The sequence below is a fragment of the Hyperolius riggenbachi genome, chromosome 12, assembly GCF_040937935.1.
Source record: "Hyperolius riggenbachi isolate aHypRig1 chromosome 12, aHypRig1.pri, whole genome shotgun sequence".
NCBI classification, from domain to species: domain Eukaryota; kingdom Metazoa; phylum Chordata; class Amphibia; order Anura; family Hyperoliidae; genus Hyperolius; species Hyperolius riggenbachi.
The window spans coordinates 102,026,112-102,047,438 of record NC_090657.1 but is presented as its reverse complement, the minus strand read 5'-3'; the positions used below and the strand labels follow the sequence as shown (position 1 = coordinate 102,047,438).

The following is a 21,327-nucleotide window of genomic DNA, read 5'->3' as shown; positions in this document are numbered from 1 at the left end:
GTTGTATGACCGAGCAATAAACAGTTATAGCTGCAGTGGTCTGAATTCTAAAAAATGGCCTGGTCACTAGGGGGGTTTAACACCGCAGTTCTTGAGTGGTTAAAGAAAAATTTAAAACTATAATATGTACTCCATGAATTCCCTTCATTTTAGTAAAAGTGGTGGGTTTACTTTAGTGTTGCCATCCTCTAAATAATGAAACGTAAAGGGACACTTAAGTCGCACAGAAAAATTATTTTAACTTACCTGGGGCTTCCTGCAGCCCCCTGGAGTCCTCCTGTGCCCACAATGCAGGTCCAAATCCCTTCGGCCAGCAGCAGCGACCCCCTGCAAAGCTGGCCTGTTGCCGCCAATTGTCGGCTACTGCGTATGCACGACCCTGAGCCGGGAGCACTCTGCACATGGGCAGTAGTGAAGTTCACGTACTGCGCATGTGCAGAACGCTCTTGGCCCGTGGGAGCGAGATAAGGCGCATGGCCAGCCAGCTTAGCAGGGATCGCCACTGCTGGCCGGAGGTACTTGGGCCGGCGTTGTGGGCACAGGAAGACTCCAGGGGGCTGCAAGAAGCTCCAGATAAGTTAAAATATTTTTTTTAGTTTTAACTTAACTACCTGGGGACCACCTAACGCCAATGGGCGTGGCGGCAGCCCAAGGACTGCCTAACGCCAATTGGCGTCAAGTCATGGGGCTGCAGTTTCCCAGGGAACGGCGGCGCGCATGCGTGATCGTTCCCTGCCACTTCCGTGATTAGCCTGCTAGCCGACAATCGCGGCTAGCAGGCTGTTTGTAAACGAAAGGGGAAAGAAATCCCCTTTGTTTACATCCGTACAGCTCTGCGGTCCCCCTGCAGTGCTGTACGAGATCGGGGATCACCGTCCTCTCATAGGCTGATGCCTATGAGAGGCGGAACAGGACGGCGATCCGTAAGATCACAGAGGGGAAAAGGATAGAGGGAGGAAGAGAGAGCCTCATAGAGGCTTAGAAAAAAAATAACGGCCACAGCGATTGGACACCTCCGGCGGCATGTCCCCTTAGAGACAAAAAAAGGAGAGTCTGATTGCTGGGTTTCATAACTGGGCTGTGCAGGAGGCTAAAAAGCCTGCACAGCCCAGCTTAACAAAAAAAGAGCCTGGTCATTAGGGGGGTTAACACTGCGGTCGTCAAGTGGTTAAGATTCACGTTAAAGCGGAACTGAACTCTTGCACAGCAAACAATAAAGTGGAACTGAACTCTTGCACAGCACACAATGAAAAGTCCTTTAATCCACATATAGATGATCTGGCTAAACAACCACAGAACACAGATCAGTTGATTTCTTCAGCAAAGTGTCTAATTAGTTCTATCAGCAGCTGTGAATAGACTGCAGGAGAGCTCTACCAAGGCAGCTCTCCCCATAAAGTAAACACTGAGGCATAACCTCGTCTGTGCTCCCAGCAAAGTGAAACCAAATTCTTTTATTTATTTATTTTTTTATTTTTATTTTTTTTTAGGATTTCCGTAAATTGTAATGAAGAAATTTTTTTATCTATAAATGTTATCATGCTGGGGCTAATCTTTTTTTTTATAGCAGAAAGTTTTGTGTTTATTCCACTTGAATGGAATTTACTCAAACCTAAGTAGTATAATTTAGATATTCTTACCCTTTAATACATCAAAGCTCAATGTATGAGTTTTTTTTGTCTTTGCAGGGCCGTCTACCTCGCTACCTCATTCACCAGAGCCTGGCTGCCACCATGTTTGAGTTCTGCAGCCACTTGCGCAAGAGAGTCCTTGATGTTTACAGTGTCCAGTCATAGGATGTGTTCCAGCTAGGAGAATGAGACTGCGCTGTCACCGTCTGCTTAAGGAAGCACTGACCGGAGCTGCTGTTTGCACGCTAATCCTTCGTTATAATTAACAGGATGAAGGACCGTCCCACCCAGTATACTCAGTATTCCTCGTGTCTTCTGCAATCTCGTCCTTGCCTTTTAATGCATCTCTTTTCCTAGCAGAAGAATAAACTATTTTTGCCTCTGAGGGCATCTCTGGGGGTCATGGACGTACCCTGCTGAATGAATTTTTTTCATGTGTTCATGGCTGAGACAACCCCACGTAATTTGTTGACCAATGCATTGTTGTGGAAGACCTCATAGTGTGAAGACATTGAGTAAGTGGAAAGTCTGAGCCACTAATCAACTATTTTTTTTTTCTCTGAAACTGACTGACAGTGCTTCCTGTTTTCGGGTTAGGATCGCCCCATGCTGGGCATACAGGGCGATCCTTTCTCCAGTGAAAAGACTATTGGTTGGCAGAGGTCCAGTTTACAGGTGACTGTACATTTCTATTCATTTGTTGGCTGTAGAGTTGAACGAGTTGCTGGACTCTTTAGATGAGAAAGCAGAGTGAATGCACTGAAAAAAATGGGGGCGGGCTGGGGAATTCAGATTGTTCACTAACTTGGTTTCATAATTAACGCCTTCCGTACCAGAAATGTAGTTGGCCGGGCGTTAACGTAACACGTCTTAGTATTTTGTTTTTGCTAGAATCACGACTTCTAATTTATTGATCACAGTTTTTATTCAGCATTTTTAATGCAAAAACCAGCCAGTGCCTACCAGCTAGAAGGGAGTGATTAGATCAGCAGGCTGCAGTGGATTGCTCTAGTGGTGAACGTTAAATCATCTTCTCTTTCCAATACAGTTTCTGCATGCAAGTGGCGAATGTAGATCTGTATAGGAAAATCACACAACCATAGCTCAATATAATTATTTATATTGGGACCAGGAAGTTTTTGAGATGGTAGCACCACTATTATCCTTTTGGCCATCTTTGCTTGGGGAATGTGAGATGCACAGGAATTCATTTTTTTTAAGGACTATCCTTAGTTTACCATGAGACAACTCCACCTTTGTTTTTTCCTTGCTCTAACCTTCTTAGACATGAATAAGCACTCTCAGCTGAGCTTTGCAGTTTATAGAAGGATCTATCCAATCTTGCGTGAACATGTGATATGTGTGGGGCAGGACCTGTGTTGACTTATTGACTCAGGTGATTATCTCCTGCTTTAGCTCACTCAGGACACTGAAGCAACTCGTGATCATGAGCGGCAAATCAGAGCCTTATAAATCCTTCCGGTTTCTCCACGAGTTCTGCGACACATGAGCTACTTGCTGTGGGAGAAACTATGTGCTGTCAGCAGAAACTCGCACACAGCCAGATTCATAGTATAGCGTTGCGTGTTTGCTTAGTGAATGTGGCATAACAAGTTAGGATACTCAAATGATCATCTCTTTTTAAAAAAGGAGAGGGTGCTAGTCTAGTTTAGGGGACCCAACAGAAAAACCTCATAGGGATAAATTATCCAATCACAGCACCCTTTACAGAACAAAGCATTGTAATTGGCTGAATAGTGTGGGCATATTTACTACAACCTAACTCTAAAATCTAGCTGTTTGAGAAAGTGCTGTCCACCCAATCACGTTGGCAGGATTTCACTATGAGGTTTCCTGCTGGCTCCCCTAAGCTAGACTAGCGCCAAGGAGAGGTCGATTGAGTGTCATTGGATTGAGAATTTAGTTGGAATAACAATTATAGTTTTGTATTTTTTAGTAGTTTAAGTATAGGTTACGCTGCCGTGAAACCAACAAATGTTGATTCAGATAATGTCTTAAATGACCAACTGTTCATAGTGTTCTTGCAAGCTTTCATGATTGTAAGTTACTTTTCAAGCATGACACAGAACTGGTTTAAAACCATACCATTCTGATCCAGCTCTGTATTATGCCTGAAGAAGATAGTTAATTACGAAAGCTTGCAAGAACGCTATGTGCAGTTAGTCATTAAAGGTATCACCCAATTCACCATTTGTTGGTTTGATGACGGCATATCTGTTCCACGACTAACACCAATACAATAACATTTGTTATTGTATGCGCTTTGTTTCTTCTTAAAGCGTATACAAGGCCATACATCACTTGGTTCTACCAAAGGTAACATGTGGTAACATGATTGATATTTCAGTCAAGAACTATGAAAAAATTCTAATCAGTCATGGGTCTGTTCGGGACAGGTTTGGCCCATATAAGTCCAGCGTCTAGCCTGGACAAGCTCTGGAATCTTACGGTTTTCTGGAAGTTCAGCTCATTGTAGGTTGGGTGAGCAACAGAGCTGGTAAAGGATGGGTGCATGAAAAACAATGTGTAGGTTTATGTACTTCAGAGCTCTGCCTAGAGCCTGATGGGTGTACAGGGGCCTGGCTTTCATGACCTTATTAATCTTATTAAACCCCATAACCCCCCCCCCCCCCCCCCCCCATTTCACCATACCACAAAGGTCAGGCAGCAAGGCGAACTAAAGCTTCTATGTTGACTATGGACCTTAAAGGCTCGTTTCCACTGTTGCGACGCGATTTCGGCCGCATTCCGACGCTTGTAAAAACGCATGCGGATGCGTTTCCGCATGCGTTTTTACCCACGATTTCGCATGGCAGGGTGCCATGCGAAATTAACCATGACACTGCCAGGGCCAAATAAAATTGAAAAAGGTGCGAAATCGCACGCGAAATCGCGGGTAAAAACGCATGTAACAAACGCATGCGTTTTTACTATTAAATACATTAGCGGCGATTCGCACGGATTCCCGACGCAGGCGAAATCGTTGGCTCTTTTGTGCGTTTTTTTCACGCTGAAAAAAACGCACCTCAACAACGCTACAGTGGAAACAGGCCCATCCACTTGCATTACATGTGCGGATCTGCATGCGTTGGACGCATGCAGATTCGCGATAGTGGGAACGAGCCCTTAAGGGAACCTAAACTGCGAAAGATATGTATTTTTCCTTTTAAAATAATACCAGTTGCCTGACTCTCCTGCTGATCCTGTGTCTCTAAGGGCCCGTTCAGATCAGAAATGCGGATGGCCATGCGTGCGGAACGCAACGCATACGAACGCATGGCCATCCACGTTTGTGTGCGTTGCGTGGCTGATCCCATCACTGAAAAGTGAATGGGACAGCCACGCGTTTTTGCAAAATCTGCGTGCAGCATGCGTTCCCGGACCGCACAGGTCCGGAACGCATGCAGTGTGAACATCAGACATTGCACTCTATGCAATGTCTGATGTCGTGCGTTTTGGCCACCTGCACGCGTTTCCAAAACGCGGCTGGAAACGCGTGCAGTGTGAACGGGCCCTAATGCTTTCAGCAACAGGCACTCAACAAGCATGCAGATCAGGTGCTCTGACTGAAGTCAGACTGGATTAGCTGCATGCTTGTTTCAGGTGTGTGTGATTCATCCACTACTGCATTCAGAGTTCAGCAGGACTGCCAGGCAACTGGTATTGTGTAAAAGGAAACATCCATATCCCTCTCAGTTAAGGTTCCCTGTAATTTATCTTCAGTTTACTTCAAACTGGCAACCAATGACAGCAGTGTTCCTCTACTCTCTTGCATGATTGGTTGCTTCACGTGAATACACCTCTTTACTGCATATCTTTAGTAACTCGTCCTCCATACCTGTTGCAGCTATATGGCATTTGGCAGTTCAGAGTACATAACTGGATACAGCTCTGCTGCTACAAGATTTCACTGAGCAGAAGGGGTACCTATAGTGTTTGTGGTGGGATATAGGTCGCATTACCTATGTATACAATATACTGTTCTACCTTATGGTGACATGTCAGAAACCCTGGGCTATGGTACCCAAGCTGCTTTACAGCAGAGACTTGTAGCTGACTACAGTATTTGTCTAGGCAGCTACAAGCTCCTGCTAGTATGTTCTAGCTGTTAGCATCTACATCACTTTAATTGTCCAAATTTCTGTATTGGCTCCATCTAGGGGGTAAATGATGTCCAAATGTCGTCTAAAGCTTTTAGCAGCTCATCCAGTTCATCACCCCAGGTTACTCTAATTATTGTTTAGAATTGTGCATACTCTTAAGGTGCCCATACATCACTTGACTTGGCGATTGATCCACTATCTGATTCGATCATTTTTGTTGAATCTGATAGAAATCGGTTCCGCCAAGAGTTTGCCCAATCGACGATGCAACCAATTTTTGTGTTGCGACCAATTTCAGGCTGAAATTGGTTGCATGTATCTGTTGGGCGTGCTGGTAAATCTCGGGCCAATTTGGGGATTGGGTGTGTGCCAGTTACAGCATGCGATATCAGGATGAACACAAAGGAACCATTGGCTCTGCCCCCCATCCCCCCCCCCTCCCGCGTGTAGATATGTGATTCCCGATAATTTACCTCTCTGCTGTTGCACACCGCAGTACCCACCCTTCTTCCATTTGCACTCACACTGCACGTGTACAGCACGCGATGCGTATGTAGTGGCACACAAGTGCTATACACCAGCAGCATGTGAGGCGTAAATGGAGAAAACCAAAGACTGATCGACACCAAAGTGGGCAACAGTGGACAGATAAAGCATAAATGCACGTGGGACACATTCACACTAGAAGGGCAGAGGCTGATGCTGTCATGAGGCCTTCAGCCTATGGTATATGGGCAGCCAACAAATCTCTCTAATCAGATTTGATCAGAGAGGAATCTTCCTCTTGGTTGAGTCTGCCCATCATTGCTAGATGTATGGCCACCCTAAAAGTTAATTCCCTAAAAATAAAGGCAGCATCATGTTTTATTTGCTCTTCTAAGTCCAATGCTGCCCCTGACCTGCTCTGGTGCCCAATTTGTCCCATATATCAAGGCATGATTATATCATTGGGGGTGGCAGGAACCTCTGTCCTTCACATCAGGCAAGGGGGCAGCCACTTCTTCAGGATTAACCACTTTTGCAATACTGACACTGAGGACTGGAGTGGAGCCTAATACAAAAGATTTATTACTGGTAAGTATGTATCGGTGGTAATCACTGACGTTCTTTGCACTGCTAGCAAGGGTGGCCTTTGGCCTTCCTATTGCCTAGATAACCCCATTTAGCTGCCTACCTGCACCCACATGGACAACACTTGGAGCTTCTGGCCCTTTCAGCTCCTGTGCAGGAGTCTGTATTACTGCTTTTGGATATTCTGATTCCAACCTCACATGAATCATTCCATTGACTTTAACCATTATTTTAATAACACAAAAATCTGGATTTATCCAGCTCCTTGTGATCTGCTGATCGATTCACTCACTTTTAGCACTAGTCCTCTTGTGTGGTGTTGCTGTTGAACAACCTCCAGCATATTCAACACATACAGAATTGTAGGTTGCAGACTGACAAGAGCCTGTGTGAAATTGGCCTGTAGCCTGCCTGCAGGTGGTAAAGGGTATTATGCAAACTGTAAACCCAGGGCTGCACAAATGAATATGGAATTTTCGGGGACAGTGTGTCCAGTCCAGGAGCCATCATGAAATCTGGGCATCCGCTGCACTGACTAAAGAAAATGTAAACAAACGGGAGCTAGCTGCCATTTCTACAGTACCTTGGCTCACATGGCATTGGGATTTGTCCAGCCCTGGGTTAACATTTCCCTTATCCAATATTGTGGTTACTGAAACTATTACTGATTATTGCTGTGTTTTTTTCAATTGATTCAATTTTGGGTACATTTATTTTCTAACAAGAACTGATTCAAAAATTTGTTTTTCATATTTTTTGGGAAAGAAAAAAAAATCTTGATTAAATCTAATTGACTGTTGTGGATCCTTCAAGCTTTGGGAGGGGGAAACAGATGATAATATCTTTGAAAGGAAATGTGGTGAGAGAAATGGAGATTAAGAATATCTTTGGGGAACAAAACCCTTTGCTTTAACGCCTGAACAGAGAGGGATATGGAGTCTGACAAATGTATTTCTTTTTAAACAATGCAAATTGCCTGGCTGTACTGCTGAGCCATAAACAAGCATGCAGATCAGGTGCTCCGACTCAGGTCTGACTAGATTAGCCACCTGCTTGTTTCAGATGTGTGATTCAGACACTACTGATACATGAAATATCAACAGGACCGACAGGCAACTGGAAATCAATATGGTAGCCTCCATATTCCTCTGACTTCAGGTGTCTTTTAGATAATTCAAATCACAGACCCAGAATGGGTATGCAGATCACACTCTGTGACTCCACTGGCTGGTTTCAGGTGTGACTGAAGGTATGGAAGCTGACAGATATATTTTTTTTTTAAAGCCCAAGTAAACTCAAAATTGGACAAGACAGATTTTAATAGCAATAAGGGATGGTAAATGAGATTAAATAATTCTGTGCTGATGCAGGATTATGCAAATTTATGCACTTTGAAAATGGACCAATCAAATTCCACCTTGGCATATTGCATAACCCTGCATTAACTGGGAATGATTTATCTCTCATTGACCATCATTAATAGCAACTAGGATAATACATGAATAGATTGTATGGAAGCAAGACAGAATATGTGTTTTATGAGTTAAAGGACAACTAACCTCCCAAAAAAAAAACCTAAGAGGAGGGAGGGCTCTGGATCCCTTAGAGCCTTCTCGTCCGTTTTACTGCCAGGCCCCTGTTCTTATCTCCAGCTGACTGCCTCTTTGGGTCTCTGAGTACTTGCAAAGATGAGCAGCTCCATACTGTGCACGCACAAGTTACCACATGCACGGAAGTACTTGGAGATCCATGACCTTCCAAGGCGACCCAAAAGCTTCTTCTACATCTGAGGCAGGGCCGGTGGAAAGAGGAGATGAAGAGAGGAACAGAAAGGCTCAGACATCCATATTTTTTGGGGGTAATTACAGTTGTATACTGCTGCGTAGCTATACACTTCATAACATTGTGTCTATAGTGACACCGAGGTCAGGTGCAGCATGGGTAAGAGCGTGCTCTGAAATGACCTGCTTCAGATAGACCAACTATCATCAGCTTTATAGAGTGGAATCCTCAGCTATGGTAAGAGGTCCTATGCAAAGGGCCTTTATTATTGTCCCTGAGGATGGGCAATGAAATGCAAATAATTCTGAGCTGATTCAGGATTATGCAAAAGGTGTATGCAAAATTACCGTATGCAGTTTGAAAATGGACCAATGGAATCCCAGATGGAATTGAACTGTGCAGTTCTCAAGCTGCATGAATTTGAATTGAGCAAACCATACAAAATTTGCATAATTCTCCATCAACTCAGAATAACTTACATCTCATTAATTATATGTAATTGTTGCCAACTATTCACCATAAGCATGTACCACAAGGTGACCAGTCTCAAGAACTACACTTAGGTCTCCAATTGCTGTTCATCTGGGATGGTCAGTGAGATGCAGGTAATTTGAAAAATACCTGCTACGGCTGCATTTCCAAAGGGGGCGGGGGGAGGGGAGGAGACACTCATCTAAATGGATGAATTACCTGATCAGGTAAGTAACACTGAGATGCACACACCCCATTCCTGTATTATCAAGGCAGAACCTGTCATGACAGGTTCTGTCTTTTATACCGGAGGGAAAGAGGACTTCCAAAATGAGGTACAATTTAGAGGCCTAGCAATAGCCATAGCAGCTATTGCAACTACAATAGGGCCCTGGAGCAAAGGGGGCCCAAGCGGTAAATGGATTCACTATTTATTTTACTATTTGTTTTCTCCACACTTTGACTTTGTCTCACTGACTGTAGACTGTTTGCAATGTACATTGCATAGGAATTAATATTGGCCAGTCAACTTCTATCCTATTGGATAGGGGCAGGTAGCATTGCTCTCAAGTGCCCAGGTCTGATCGCTTCATCAAATTCTGCTATGAGTTCCCAAAATATTAGCTATACCGCTGCTTCAATTGATTCTAGTAGCAAATAGAAGTGCTTCTCAATGACATAGTAATTTAAAGAACATGCAGAGTAAACTACTGTCATGCTACAAATTCAAAATCCAGAATCTCCAAAAGTGCCATCAGAGTATCTGTGTTCTACCAGATGGACAGCACCTCACAACACAAATGGAACCTTGAGAGTTCTAGGTCTTTATAAATGCCAGTCCTGGAATTATAACTCAGGTCTCAATACCACAGGTTCAGCAAGAGGCTTCTAAAGAGTATCCATCACTATCCATCCTTGGAAGAGTTGGTGCTTGATGTTATGAAAATAGGGGTACACATCAAATTTTTAATGGCCAATTTTGCCATGTCCATGTAGTATAAGAGCTTACCTACACCAGCTGTATAGTATTCAAACTGTTGACCCTCACACTACTTGGAGGTGGCAAAATTGGCCAGTCATTGGTGGCTAATCAAAATTGGATGTGTGTATGCACCCTGAGGATCTGACATTGGCCAGGAGGTCATTTAGCTTCAAATGCTGAAACTGCCAACAAAGCACGCACGCACGCACACACACACACACACACACACACACCCTTACCCTTTTAATCAATGCCAGTAGCTTGACTATCCTGCTCATCACTGTGGCTGCAGTAGTGTCTGAATAACACCACAAACAAGCAGGTGGCTAATCCAGTCAGAAGCATCTGACCTGCATGCTTGTTCACAGTCTTTGGCTAAGAATTTTACAGATAGAGATAGCACGAACGGTTTGCATGCAAACTTATTTGTGGGAACATCGTGGGTTCGCGATCAAACGTGAACTTTATGCAAGTTCGAACCTGCCCCCTATACTACATCAATGGGCTAAACTTTTACCCTCTGCATCACAGTCAGCAGACACATGGTAGCCAATCAGGCTACACTCCCTCCTGGAGCCCCCCCCCCCTTTTATAAAAGGCAGCTGTGTCAGCCATGTTCTCTCACTGTATTGCATAGGTAGTGGGAGAAGGGAGAGAGTTGCTGCAGAGATTTGGGAAAGCTTAGTTAGGCTTGTTAGCTTGCTCCTGGCCGATACTTAGTTCTAAAAAGCACCCCAAAACAGCTCTTTTGAGAGCTAATGTTCTTGTGATGTATTTTTTGTGTGTGTGTGGCCCACTGACACTTGCATATACAGCCCTGTCTGTCGCAGCTGGCCCTTGCTAATTGCTATACTGTGCCAGGCCCTGCACATTCAGTGCCTATCTTTTCACTGCACCTGTGTGTGACAGCTGCACATTTGTAATACCAGTCCGTGCATACCTGTTCATGTTCACTGCACCTGCTTGACAGCATGCAGTGTTATATACCAGTCACTGCATACCTGTTCAGTGTACCTGTGTGTGACAGCTGCACATTGTATTGATACCAGTCACTGCATACCTTTCACTGCACCTGTGTGACAGCACGCAGTTTTATATACCTTTACCTTGCTGCAGTGAAGGGGCTTGCGTATCACCGTGAAGCAATGACCGCCGGCTATATGAAAGTGTTGGGGGCACACCCAAGATAAGGTCATTGCTTCATTGTGGACAGACCAAATTCGATCAGCTGAACAGTCACTGTTGTTCTGTCATTGAGCTACCTCAGCCCGACCATATGGGCTGGAAAGCCGCCATCACTTGCACTCTCGTCATGGTGCGCAACAGTCCAGCACGGCTGTCACTACACAAACAGCTGTTTGCAGTCACTGCATACCTTTCACTGCATCTGTGACTGCACATTGCATTATACCTGGCAGTCAATGTATACCTTTCACTTGAATGAATGGATGGCAGACTTGTCCTCCATAACAGTTTGTTGTTAAAGGATTTGAAGTTGATTCTCATATACAGCAGGGCCTCGAAAGTCCTCCTGTATTATCCTGTGCATTCTTGTCCCTTATACCTTGCTACCTATACTGAAGGCCCCTGTACCCTTCTGCCTATACTGAAGGCATATATACCTTGCTACCTATACTGAAGGCCCCTATACCCTGCTACCTATACTGAGGGCACATATACCTTGCTACCTGTACTGAAGACCCCTATAACCTTGCTAGCTATACTGAAGGCCCTTATACCCTTCTACCTATACTGAAGGCTTGTATACCCTGCTACCTACCCTGAAGGCCCCTATACCTTGCTACCTATACTGAAGGCATGTATACCTTGCTACCTATACTGAAGGCACATATACCTTCCTAACTATACTAAAGGCCCCTATACCCTGCTACCTATATTGAAGGCACCTATACCGAGCTAGCTATACTGAAGGCCCCTATACCTTGCTACCTATACTGAAGGCACATATACCACACTATCTATACTGAAGGCTGCTACGCCCTGCTACCTATACTGAAGGCACATATACCCTGCTACCTATACTGAGGCTCATATAGCTGGCTACCTATACGGAAGGCACATTTACCTTGTTACCTATACTGAGGCTCATATACCTTGCTACCTGTACTGAAGACACATATACCCTGCTACCTATACTGAAGGCCCGTATACCTTGCTACCTATACAGAAGGCTCCCATATCCTTCTAGCTATACTGAAGGCACACATACCTTACTACCTATACTGAAGGCCCCTATACCCTGCTACCTATACTGAAGGCACATATACCTTGCTGCCTATACTGAGGCTCAGATACCTTGCTACCTATACTGAAGGCACATATACCTTGCTACCTATACTGAGGGAACATATATTTTGCTACCTATACTGAAGGCCCCTATACCCTTCTACCTATACTGAAGGCACTTATGCCAAGCTACCTATACTTAAGGCACATATACCTTGCTACCTACACTGAAGGCCCCTATACCCTGCTACCTATACTGAAGGCCTCTATAAACTGCTACCTATACTGATGGCATCAATTAAAAAAGAAGAAATGAAAGCCGGCACTAACAGTGGAGAAGATGTGGGTGCTGTGACAACTGTGCCTCCAAATGTCAGAAGTATCTCATGCACTTAAAAGAAGAGAAGGATCCAGGCACCAGTTGCAGTTTCAACAAGTCACCTGTTTATTTAACTCCTTCAACCTTCCCCCGTGCATGCATAAAAAATAGCCTTGAGACACAAAATAGATATACAGCGTGTCAATCCAACATTAAACATTTAAATACACAAAATTAGACTCACCGCTCAATGCGGCCTACCTCCCACTGCCGAGCTTCGCCATGAAATGGCACCGCTCCGAGCCGCGCGTCTGCCGGGGGGAGAGGCCATGCCCCTCAGGGTACACAATTGGAGAAACTCTCCGCTTCCGCCTCTGTCACGCATGATGTCTGGTGACGCTCCCTGCCGGCCAATTACACATCACAGTATCCGTGGGAGAGGGAAAAGCCACTGGTTGCCAGGCAACCAAGCAGCTGAGCGGCCAGAGCCGGCGCTACCATAGAGGCAAAAGGGGCAAATGCCCTGGGGCCTCTGACCTCTGCTGGGCCCCCCAGGTTATCTTTCAGACTGTTCCCATATGCCTGCATGTTCAGCTCAGCTGCAGTGGCAGGCAGACCCACACTGGCCAGGGGGGAAGGGGGGCCATCTCCCCCCAGGCTGCCTTTTATTCAGTGATTTAGGGCTGGTGTGGTGTATTCAGGTTTGTTGTTGTAAGGCAATGTGAGACACAAGGCTAGCTGATAAAAGTGCAATTAGAGGGCAGGCAAGCTGGTAAATATACATAGCATGATACAGAGCTTGCCTGGAGGGTCCGTGGGCAAAAATCTGTCTGGTCTCTCCTCATTGTTATAATGACTGCATGTGTGGATAAAGACAAAATAAATACCGAGAGCCCAATATAGTGTAGTATGCAAAACAAGGGGTTGGAAATGAAAAGTATATAATGTATATACTCACAAACGTGGGTTACCTCCTAGGTAACCACTGTATAGGCAGGTGAGGAGATTAGATCTGTCCTAACTCAGGATTAAAAGTTGCTCTCTGTAGATAAGGAAATAAGGGGCAACACCCCTCCACCATATCAATATCAGCATGTGTGGATAAGGTGTTATACAAGTTGAACATTTTTTGACAGTCCCTAGACTCCAGGAGGGCTGCTTTCTGACTTGTGTGAGAGACTGGCAGGGACAGAAATCCTATTGCATGCAAGTAGCCTCTGTGTGATGTGGGACTGCAATACAGATAAGCTCTCTGCTCTGTCTCAGGCTATTCTCAATTTCTCTCCACTCCTCCTCTCTCTGGGCTAGTACACGCCAAAATCGCAATAGCAATGGCTAGCAATTTGTGAGTGCGATTTTGTGAAACGATTTTCAGAGCGATTTTTGAATGAATCGCTAAAAAAATGCTACATGCAGTGAGTTTGTGATTTTGAAAAAAGGGTATATAGAGGGGATCTTGCACAAAGAAGGGGGGCGGGGGGGGGGGGGGAGAAAAGAGGAAGAAAATGGAAAGGGGGTAGGAGAAAGAGAAAGAGGACAACAGAAAAGAGGGGTACTAAGGAGAGGGACCCTGGAAAAAAATTTAAGGAAAAGCAGCAGGAAACATAGTCATAGTAAGAAAGGAAAAATGGGGGGAAGAAGAAAAAAACGAAGACCAAGTGGGAAAGCAATCGCAAGAATGGCGATTGCTAATAGAGACACAAGACCGAGTAAAGACAGATCATAGGCAGAATAAAGACAGAACCAATAACAAACTATATCCAACACGAAGGAGCAGACAGGACTAGCTACACGCGGTCACCACATGTTAAGCGCAATAGCGACAAAGCGCGTGCCAGGCATCGTCACCGCACGTTAAGCGCAACAGCGACAAAGCGTACCAACCCTGACTAACAAATGAGACACGAAAACAAACAGAGAACGCGAACGCTTGCTAATCGGTTGCCTCACCCAGACAACAGCAAGCGTTCGTTCCAGACAAGAGAGACAAATGGAGCAACCAGTAGCAACCGCTGCTCCGGCTTACACTCCAAGACAGAATACAGAGAGATCCACCGCCTCTAACGCTAGGGCGAATGTGATCCAAACAGACAGAGCGATTCCCTGTCAGCTACCGCTGGCAACAGAACAATCGTAACAGATAAGACAGAACAAGGCAATACAGATAACAAACAACCTGACTGCGCTAGAAGGAATGCTAGTGCACTCCCAAGGATAACTACTCTAAGATAATAAAGCAAACAGATAGCAGAGAGCTGAAACTCAAGGCAAGTCTAGCAGAACCAAACCTTTATGACCAGCAGGGAATTCTGGGAGGAAATGGTATTTATACTGCAAGCCTTCAAGAGAGGCGAGCTATCAATAGCCAGATAAGTGAATGCAAACCCCTCACCAGAACAGCAACTCTGAACTTGCAGAGTGAAGACAGGTCTCCTTTCCAGGGACCTGCAGCATATAAACCTAAAAAATGGTCAAAAAGCTGCCTGCCTGTGCAGACAGCAGAGCAGATCATTACACTCTGTCTGCCAATCCATTCTTTAAGAGTAGGAGAACCCTGGCAATTCCATTTTACAGGAATTAAACTTTTAGCTGCTATAAATAGTTGCGGAGCAAGCAATCTCTCATATCTACTAACAGATAAGGATGTTCCATGCAACAGCACTTGCACAGGATCCCAATCGCCACATTCCTCACACAGTCTCCCAATACATTCCAACACATCATTCCAAAAACTTGAAATAACCAGACATTCCCACACCAGATGAATCAGTGTACCTTTTGCCCCACAGCCCCTCCAGCATCTATCACTAATCCCCTGAAACATTAAAGCCAACCTATCTGGCGTCCTATACCATCTAGTTAATAATTTAAGTTAGTTTCTTTTATTCTAGAACTAATGGAAGTAGCATGCGCCAAAATACAGATTTTCCTTTTTTTGACTATTACTCAAAGAAATGCCAGCGTCCTCCTCCCACCTAGCCAAATAATGTGGAAAGTCCCCACCACCCATTAAAATCAACTCTTTATACAGATAAATAAGAAACACTGAGAGCCCAATATAGTGTAGAATGTATTGAAAACCGTGGATAAATGTAAGTGTGAGATTAATATACTCACAAACATGGGTTACCTCTTAGGCAACCACTGTAGATGCAGGTGAGGAGATTAGACCTGTCCTCACTCAGGATTAAGATGTCGCTCTCTGTAGATCAGGAAAGTAGGGGTAGGTCACCCCTCCACCAGGGGTGGACACAGTATTATCGTAAGAGAACAGAGGCACCAGCAGGATAAAAGGTAATAAAAATTTTAAAATTTGCTGGGAGGCAGTGGTGGACTTGCCTCCGGAAAGCAGACTCAAAATACTGTCTGAATTAAACAAATACATTTATTTTTGGGGTACCATTAATAAATGTATTTGTTTAATTCAGACAGTATTTTGAGTCTGCTTTCCGGAGGCAAGTCCACCACTGCCTCCCAGCAAATTTTACAATTTTTATTATTTTTTATCCTGCTGGCGCCTCTGTTCTCTTACGATAACTCTTTATACGGGAACGATATCAGATGCGTAGGAGAAGCCTCCAACACAAAAAGTTTATCAACCACTTTTAAACCACAGAATTTCAAGCAATCAGGATCCCCTGGGATCCCCTACATAAGCCTCCCTAACATGTGCAATTAATCTTCCCGACCTGGTAGCGTGTATTTACTGGGCGAGTCGTTTTCTCAATATAATACCGCTGACATGGACAAATGACAACATAGAGCACAAACGGCATTTTGCAGTGTATGAAGTCCAAAATTTGGACCGTAAAACCTCCTAAATTAACCGATTTACCTGGGAGGAATTGATGGCAGTGGGTGCAGTTTTTGAAATGAAAATTTCCCTTCGGTTTTGCTCTCATGAGCCAATCAGGTTCCTTAGTTTCTTGAATCTCACTGTGTGTCAAAACATCTCCGATTGTGCGAACCTGACGGAAAGTTACAAGCGGTTTCTCACTTAGACGTGTGCTCCATTCCGAGCACCCCCGTAGGTCCCCCGAGTTTTTTTTAAATTACTTTACGGATCCTTAGAGCCATTGGGGAGTATTCAAACACAAACGGGGTCACTGTCTTTTTATTGCCTGTCTCCAGCCCTCCTTCCCTTTCCTTCCTACCTTTTCGTCTAAGGATATCCTCCCTCTTACAACCATCCGCTCTATTGAAGGCCTCAATGAGCAGAGGAAGTAGTCAGTAGGAAGTGGCCAGTAGTCTAAAACCCAGGTCTCTGCTTTGGCTTACGAAATCCTCTTGTTTGCTGTTGTTTCTCTTGAGTCGCAAAAACTGGCCATATGGAATGCCATCCAGGACATGCTTAGGATGGTAACTAGTGTAGGAGAAGATCGAGTTGGAAGCTGTGGCCTTCCTAAAGCCCTTCGAAAGTAGCCGTCCCCTATCCTCAAAGATGACCAGATCAAGGAACTCCAAACTCGATCCTCCCCATACACCTGTAAATCGCATGCCCAAGTCATTAACACATAGCCAGCTAACAAACTCCAGAAACTAGGATTGAGTACACTCTCATACCAAAAGGACATCGTCCATGTAACGATGCCAAGACACAATGGAGTGGCGATAGGGGTTTGCCTCACTGTAGACATAAAGCTCCTCCCAGTGAGCCAAAAACAGATTTGCAAAAGTGGGTTCCACAGACATCCCCATCGCCACTCCAGAGGCCTTACTGTACCACTGATCATTGAAAAGGAAGGCATTATGGGTGAAGATAAATGTCAAACAATTGGCAATATACTCAACCCACTGCTCATCTTTGTTTTGTTTCAGGAGAAAGTACTTGATCACCTCAACCCTTATTTTTTGGGGGATCATAGTGTATAGGCTTTCAGAGACCCTGCTACCTATACTGAAGGCACAGATACCTTGCTACATATACTGCAGACCCCTATATCTTGCTACCTATACCGAAGGCACATATACCTTGCTACCTATACTGAAGGTACATATACCTTGCTACCTATGCTGAAGGCCCTTATACCCTTCTACCTATACCGATAGCACATATACATATACCGTGCTACCTATACTGAAGGCCCCTATACCCTGCTACCTATACTAAAGGCCCCTATACCCTGCTACCTATACTGAAAGACCCTATACCCTGCTACCTATACGGAAGGCATATATACCTTGCTACCTATACTGAAAGACCCTATACCCTGCTACCTATACTGAAGGCACCTATACCTAGCTATCTATACTGAAGGCCCCATGTACCTAGCTAGCTATACTGAAGGCACGCATGTCTTGCTAGCTATACTGAAGGCACCCATATCTTGCTAGCGATACTGAAGGCATCATTACTTAGCTAGCTATACTGAAGACACCTTTACTTAGCTACCTATACTGTGGCCACCTATGCCTGGGTGCCTATACTGTGGGCAACTATACCACGCATTGCACAATTCTTATGTGCAGGATTCGCTTGATTCATAATTTGAAAGGTTTGTGATATTCGAGAACCTTTTTAGATTTGGATTCATATTCGGATTCGAAGAACTTGTGGATTTGTCCTGTCCCTATTTAAAAGGGAAAAAAAAAATCAGGAAGAGGCTGACGTTTAATTTATTTTAATGTTTAACACGCCTTTTTTTACTTTTTGCCCACTAGATGTCCCCACACTACCCTGTATAATGAACAGTACACAGGAAGTAATGTGTTACGCGCGTTTCTACTTTCATTCTGTGAATGACCACGGGCATTTCGGTGATGACGGTGACCATGTACTATGGGCACTTTGGTTTTGGGAACACTTTCCCATTCATCGATCAGTACTTTGGTGCTGGGTGTTGCGGACCTACGTGGCACTCATAAATACAGATACATGTATCTACCCCCCGTTGTTAAGTGACAGGGATGTAGATACACTATGCTGCAGTGGGGAAATGGTTAAAGGAATACTAAGATAGACATGCATGTACAATTAACCATGTTGTGTTCCTTTTCTTTTCCCTTCATCTGCCTGAAAGAGTTAAACATCAGGTATGCAAGTAGATTAAAATCTCAAAAATAAAATTGTGGGATCTCTACAAAGGTCATTGTTAGGAGAAGGAGGATAGATACAGTTGTTTATCTCATCAGTTTATTTTCACCTCGGCATTCCTTAAAAGGACAAGAGAGGCAACAAAATAAAAGTTTTTTTACTTACCTGGGGCTTCTTCGGATCTGGTCTTCTCCCATCTCCCGCTGGCAGTCTCTGCAGAATGGCGATTGTTGCCTTGATTGTCCTTTAAGATCTGCTATGGTTCATTAGATATCAGCGTTGTGTAATATGTTGGCGCTTTATAAATACAATAAATAAATTAGATATGCTATGCCGACTAGTTGCAATGCTGCAACTGCAATCTCACAGCCAGCAATTCACTAACCTCTCAGTAATTCTCACACAGGCTGCCATCTAGCTACTGCAGTTTCAGTAACTGCAGTTACACTTGATATAGTCGCCTCAGAATATCTTTCTATAAACTGATACAACCAAGTCTGCCCTCTACATGCCGATGCTGCAACTGCAATACAACAGCCACTCACACCTCTCTGCACCCGTCACTACACAGTGGTATCTTGTTTTGTGAGCATAATTTGTTATTGGATATGGCCGTGGCTGCCCTGTAGTTTTCCCTATGCTTCATGTCATCCCACAAATGAGTTTAGACCCCGCCCACTCTACCCCATAGGACGTAGTATACATAAACTGTACTGCATTGCTCCGCCCCCCCCCCCTCCCCCCCCCCCCCCCCCCCCCCCCCGCCAGTCTTTTGTCCTCGGCTCACCTCATGGACGTGGATGATACAAAGAGCTATTTCAGAGAGCTACATTTTTTATCTTTTCTACCCTACCTGCTGTCTCTTGCAGCTCGGCTAGTGGCCTCGGCTAGCCTGACCTCATTATAACTATAAACTAGTTAGAGGTATACCGCTGGTTTGCTGGTTTACAGCGGTGGGGGGATATGCTTAAAGTAGCCTAAATGGCTCGGTTTTGGCTTCCCATCCGGATATTCTTACCTTCTGCTCGGCTAAATGCAGAGCGTATGCGCTGTGGAGTCCTTCTCTTTCTCGCCGGCGTGCACTCCAAGTGGTTCCCCCTGCGTTCCAGCTCTCGGCTCCGGTGCGCGTCACTTCCTCCAGAAGTGACGCATGCTGAAGACGCGTATTACGCTTGCATGCCGATTCGCTCGGCCATCCTGAGGGGAGGGCGGAGGGGCGGGCCGGCGTGTATTTAAACTGTTTTGGTGTCAGTCCTAGGAAACACAAGAAGAAAAAGAAGACATGCAGCAGATCAAGATCTCGATCAAGAAGACGCAGCCCGTCATCCCACTATTATCGCCGGGACAGAAGTAGATCCCGCAGAAGAAGAGAATCTAGATCAAGATCCAGAGAGAGGCGTTCAAGGAGATGTTGGGCATGTGAAAATGAAGTCATGCCCGGAAAATCAGTATGCAAAAGGTGTTTCTCAGAAATGTCGGGCGAGACGAATCAGACACCGGTGGACGTATCCGAATTAATAAAACAGGCGGTGCAAGATTCTATGAATGAGTACATTTCATCTTTACCCTCTCAACCATCAACTTCGGCCGAAGTGGGTTCTCAACCGAAAACTTCTGAGGATAATCTTACTGCTGTGGGATTTGATTTTGCATTAGTCGAACCGTATGTATGTGCAGTGAGAGAAGCTATACAATGGGAAGGCAATACCGAAGATTTAGATAAGACTGAGAATATTATTCTCACCTTAACCACTTGCCGACCGCGCACTCATACCGCGCGTCGGCAAAGTGGCAGCTGCAGGACCAGCGACGCAGTATTGCGTCGCCAGCTGCAGGCTGATTAATCAGGAAGCAGCCGCTCGTGCGAGCGGCTGCTTCCTGTCAATTCACGGCGGGGGGCTCCGTGAATAGCCTGCGGGCCGCCGATGGCGGCTCGCAGGCTAAATGTAAACACAAGCGGAAATAATCCGCTTTGTTTACATTTGTACGGCGCTGCTGCGCAGCAGCGCCGTAAGGCAGATCGGCGATCCCCGGCCAATCAGCGGCCGGGGATCGCCGCCATGTGACAGGGGACTTCTGAGGATAATCTTACTGCTGTGGGATTTGATTTTGCATTAGTCGAACCGTATGTATGTGCAGTGAGAGAAGCTATACAATGGGAAGGCAATACCGAAGATTTAGATAAGACTGAGAATATTATTCTCACCTTAACCACTTGCCGACCGCGCACTCATACCGCGCGTCGGCAAAGTGGCAGCTGCAGGACCAGCGACGCAGTATTGCGTCGCCAGCTGCAGGCTGATTAATCAGGAAGCAGCCGCTCTTGCGAGTGGCTGCTTAATTCACGGCGGGGGGCTCCGTGAATAGCCTGCGGGCCGCCGATGGCGGCTCGCAGGCTAAATGTAAACACAAGCGGAAATAATCCGCTTTGTTTACATTTGTACGGCGCTGCTGCGCAGCAGCGCCGTAAGGCAGATCGGCGATCCCCGGCCAATCAGCGGCCGGGGATCGCCGCCATGTGACAGGGGACGTCCCGTCACTGGCTGCACAGGACGGATAGCGTCCTGTGCAGCCCGGATCTCCAGGGGGGCCAGGTAGGAGAGGGAATGGGAGGATTTCGCCGCGGAGGGGGGCTTTGAGGTGCCCCCCCCCGCAACACCCGCAGG

The 21,327-nt window shown here is 45.3% G+C and overlaps 2 protein-coding genes across 3 annotated transcripts in view; both read left to right on the top strand.

Annotated features, from left to right (window-relative positions):
• STARD3 (StAR related lipid transfer domain containing 3) overlaps positions 1 to 7,616 on the top strand; it is a 71,786-nt gene extending 64,170 nt beyond the window's left edge. For both annotated transcript variants that reach the window (XM_068263586.1, XM_068263587.1), the window contains exon 14: positions 1,689 to 7,616. In XM_068263586.1, the coding sequence (XP_068119687.1) occupies positions 1,689 to 1,796 (108 nt within the window). In that variant the 3' untranslated portion in view covers positions 1,797 to 7,616. The remainder of the gene's footprint in view (positions 1 to 1,688) is intronic.
• The window catches only part of LOC137541998 (melanoregulin-like), a 49,865-nt gene continuing 30,764 nt past the window's right edge, over positions 2,227 to 21,327 (top strand). The window contains exon 1 of the mRNA XM_068263588.1: positions 2,227 to 2,306. The gene's annotated coding sequence lies outside the window, so the exon portion shown is untranslated. The remainder of the gene's footprint in view (positions 2,307 to 21,327) is intronic.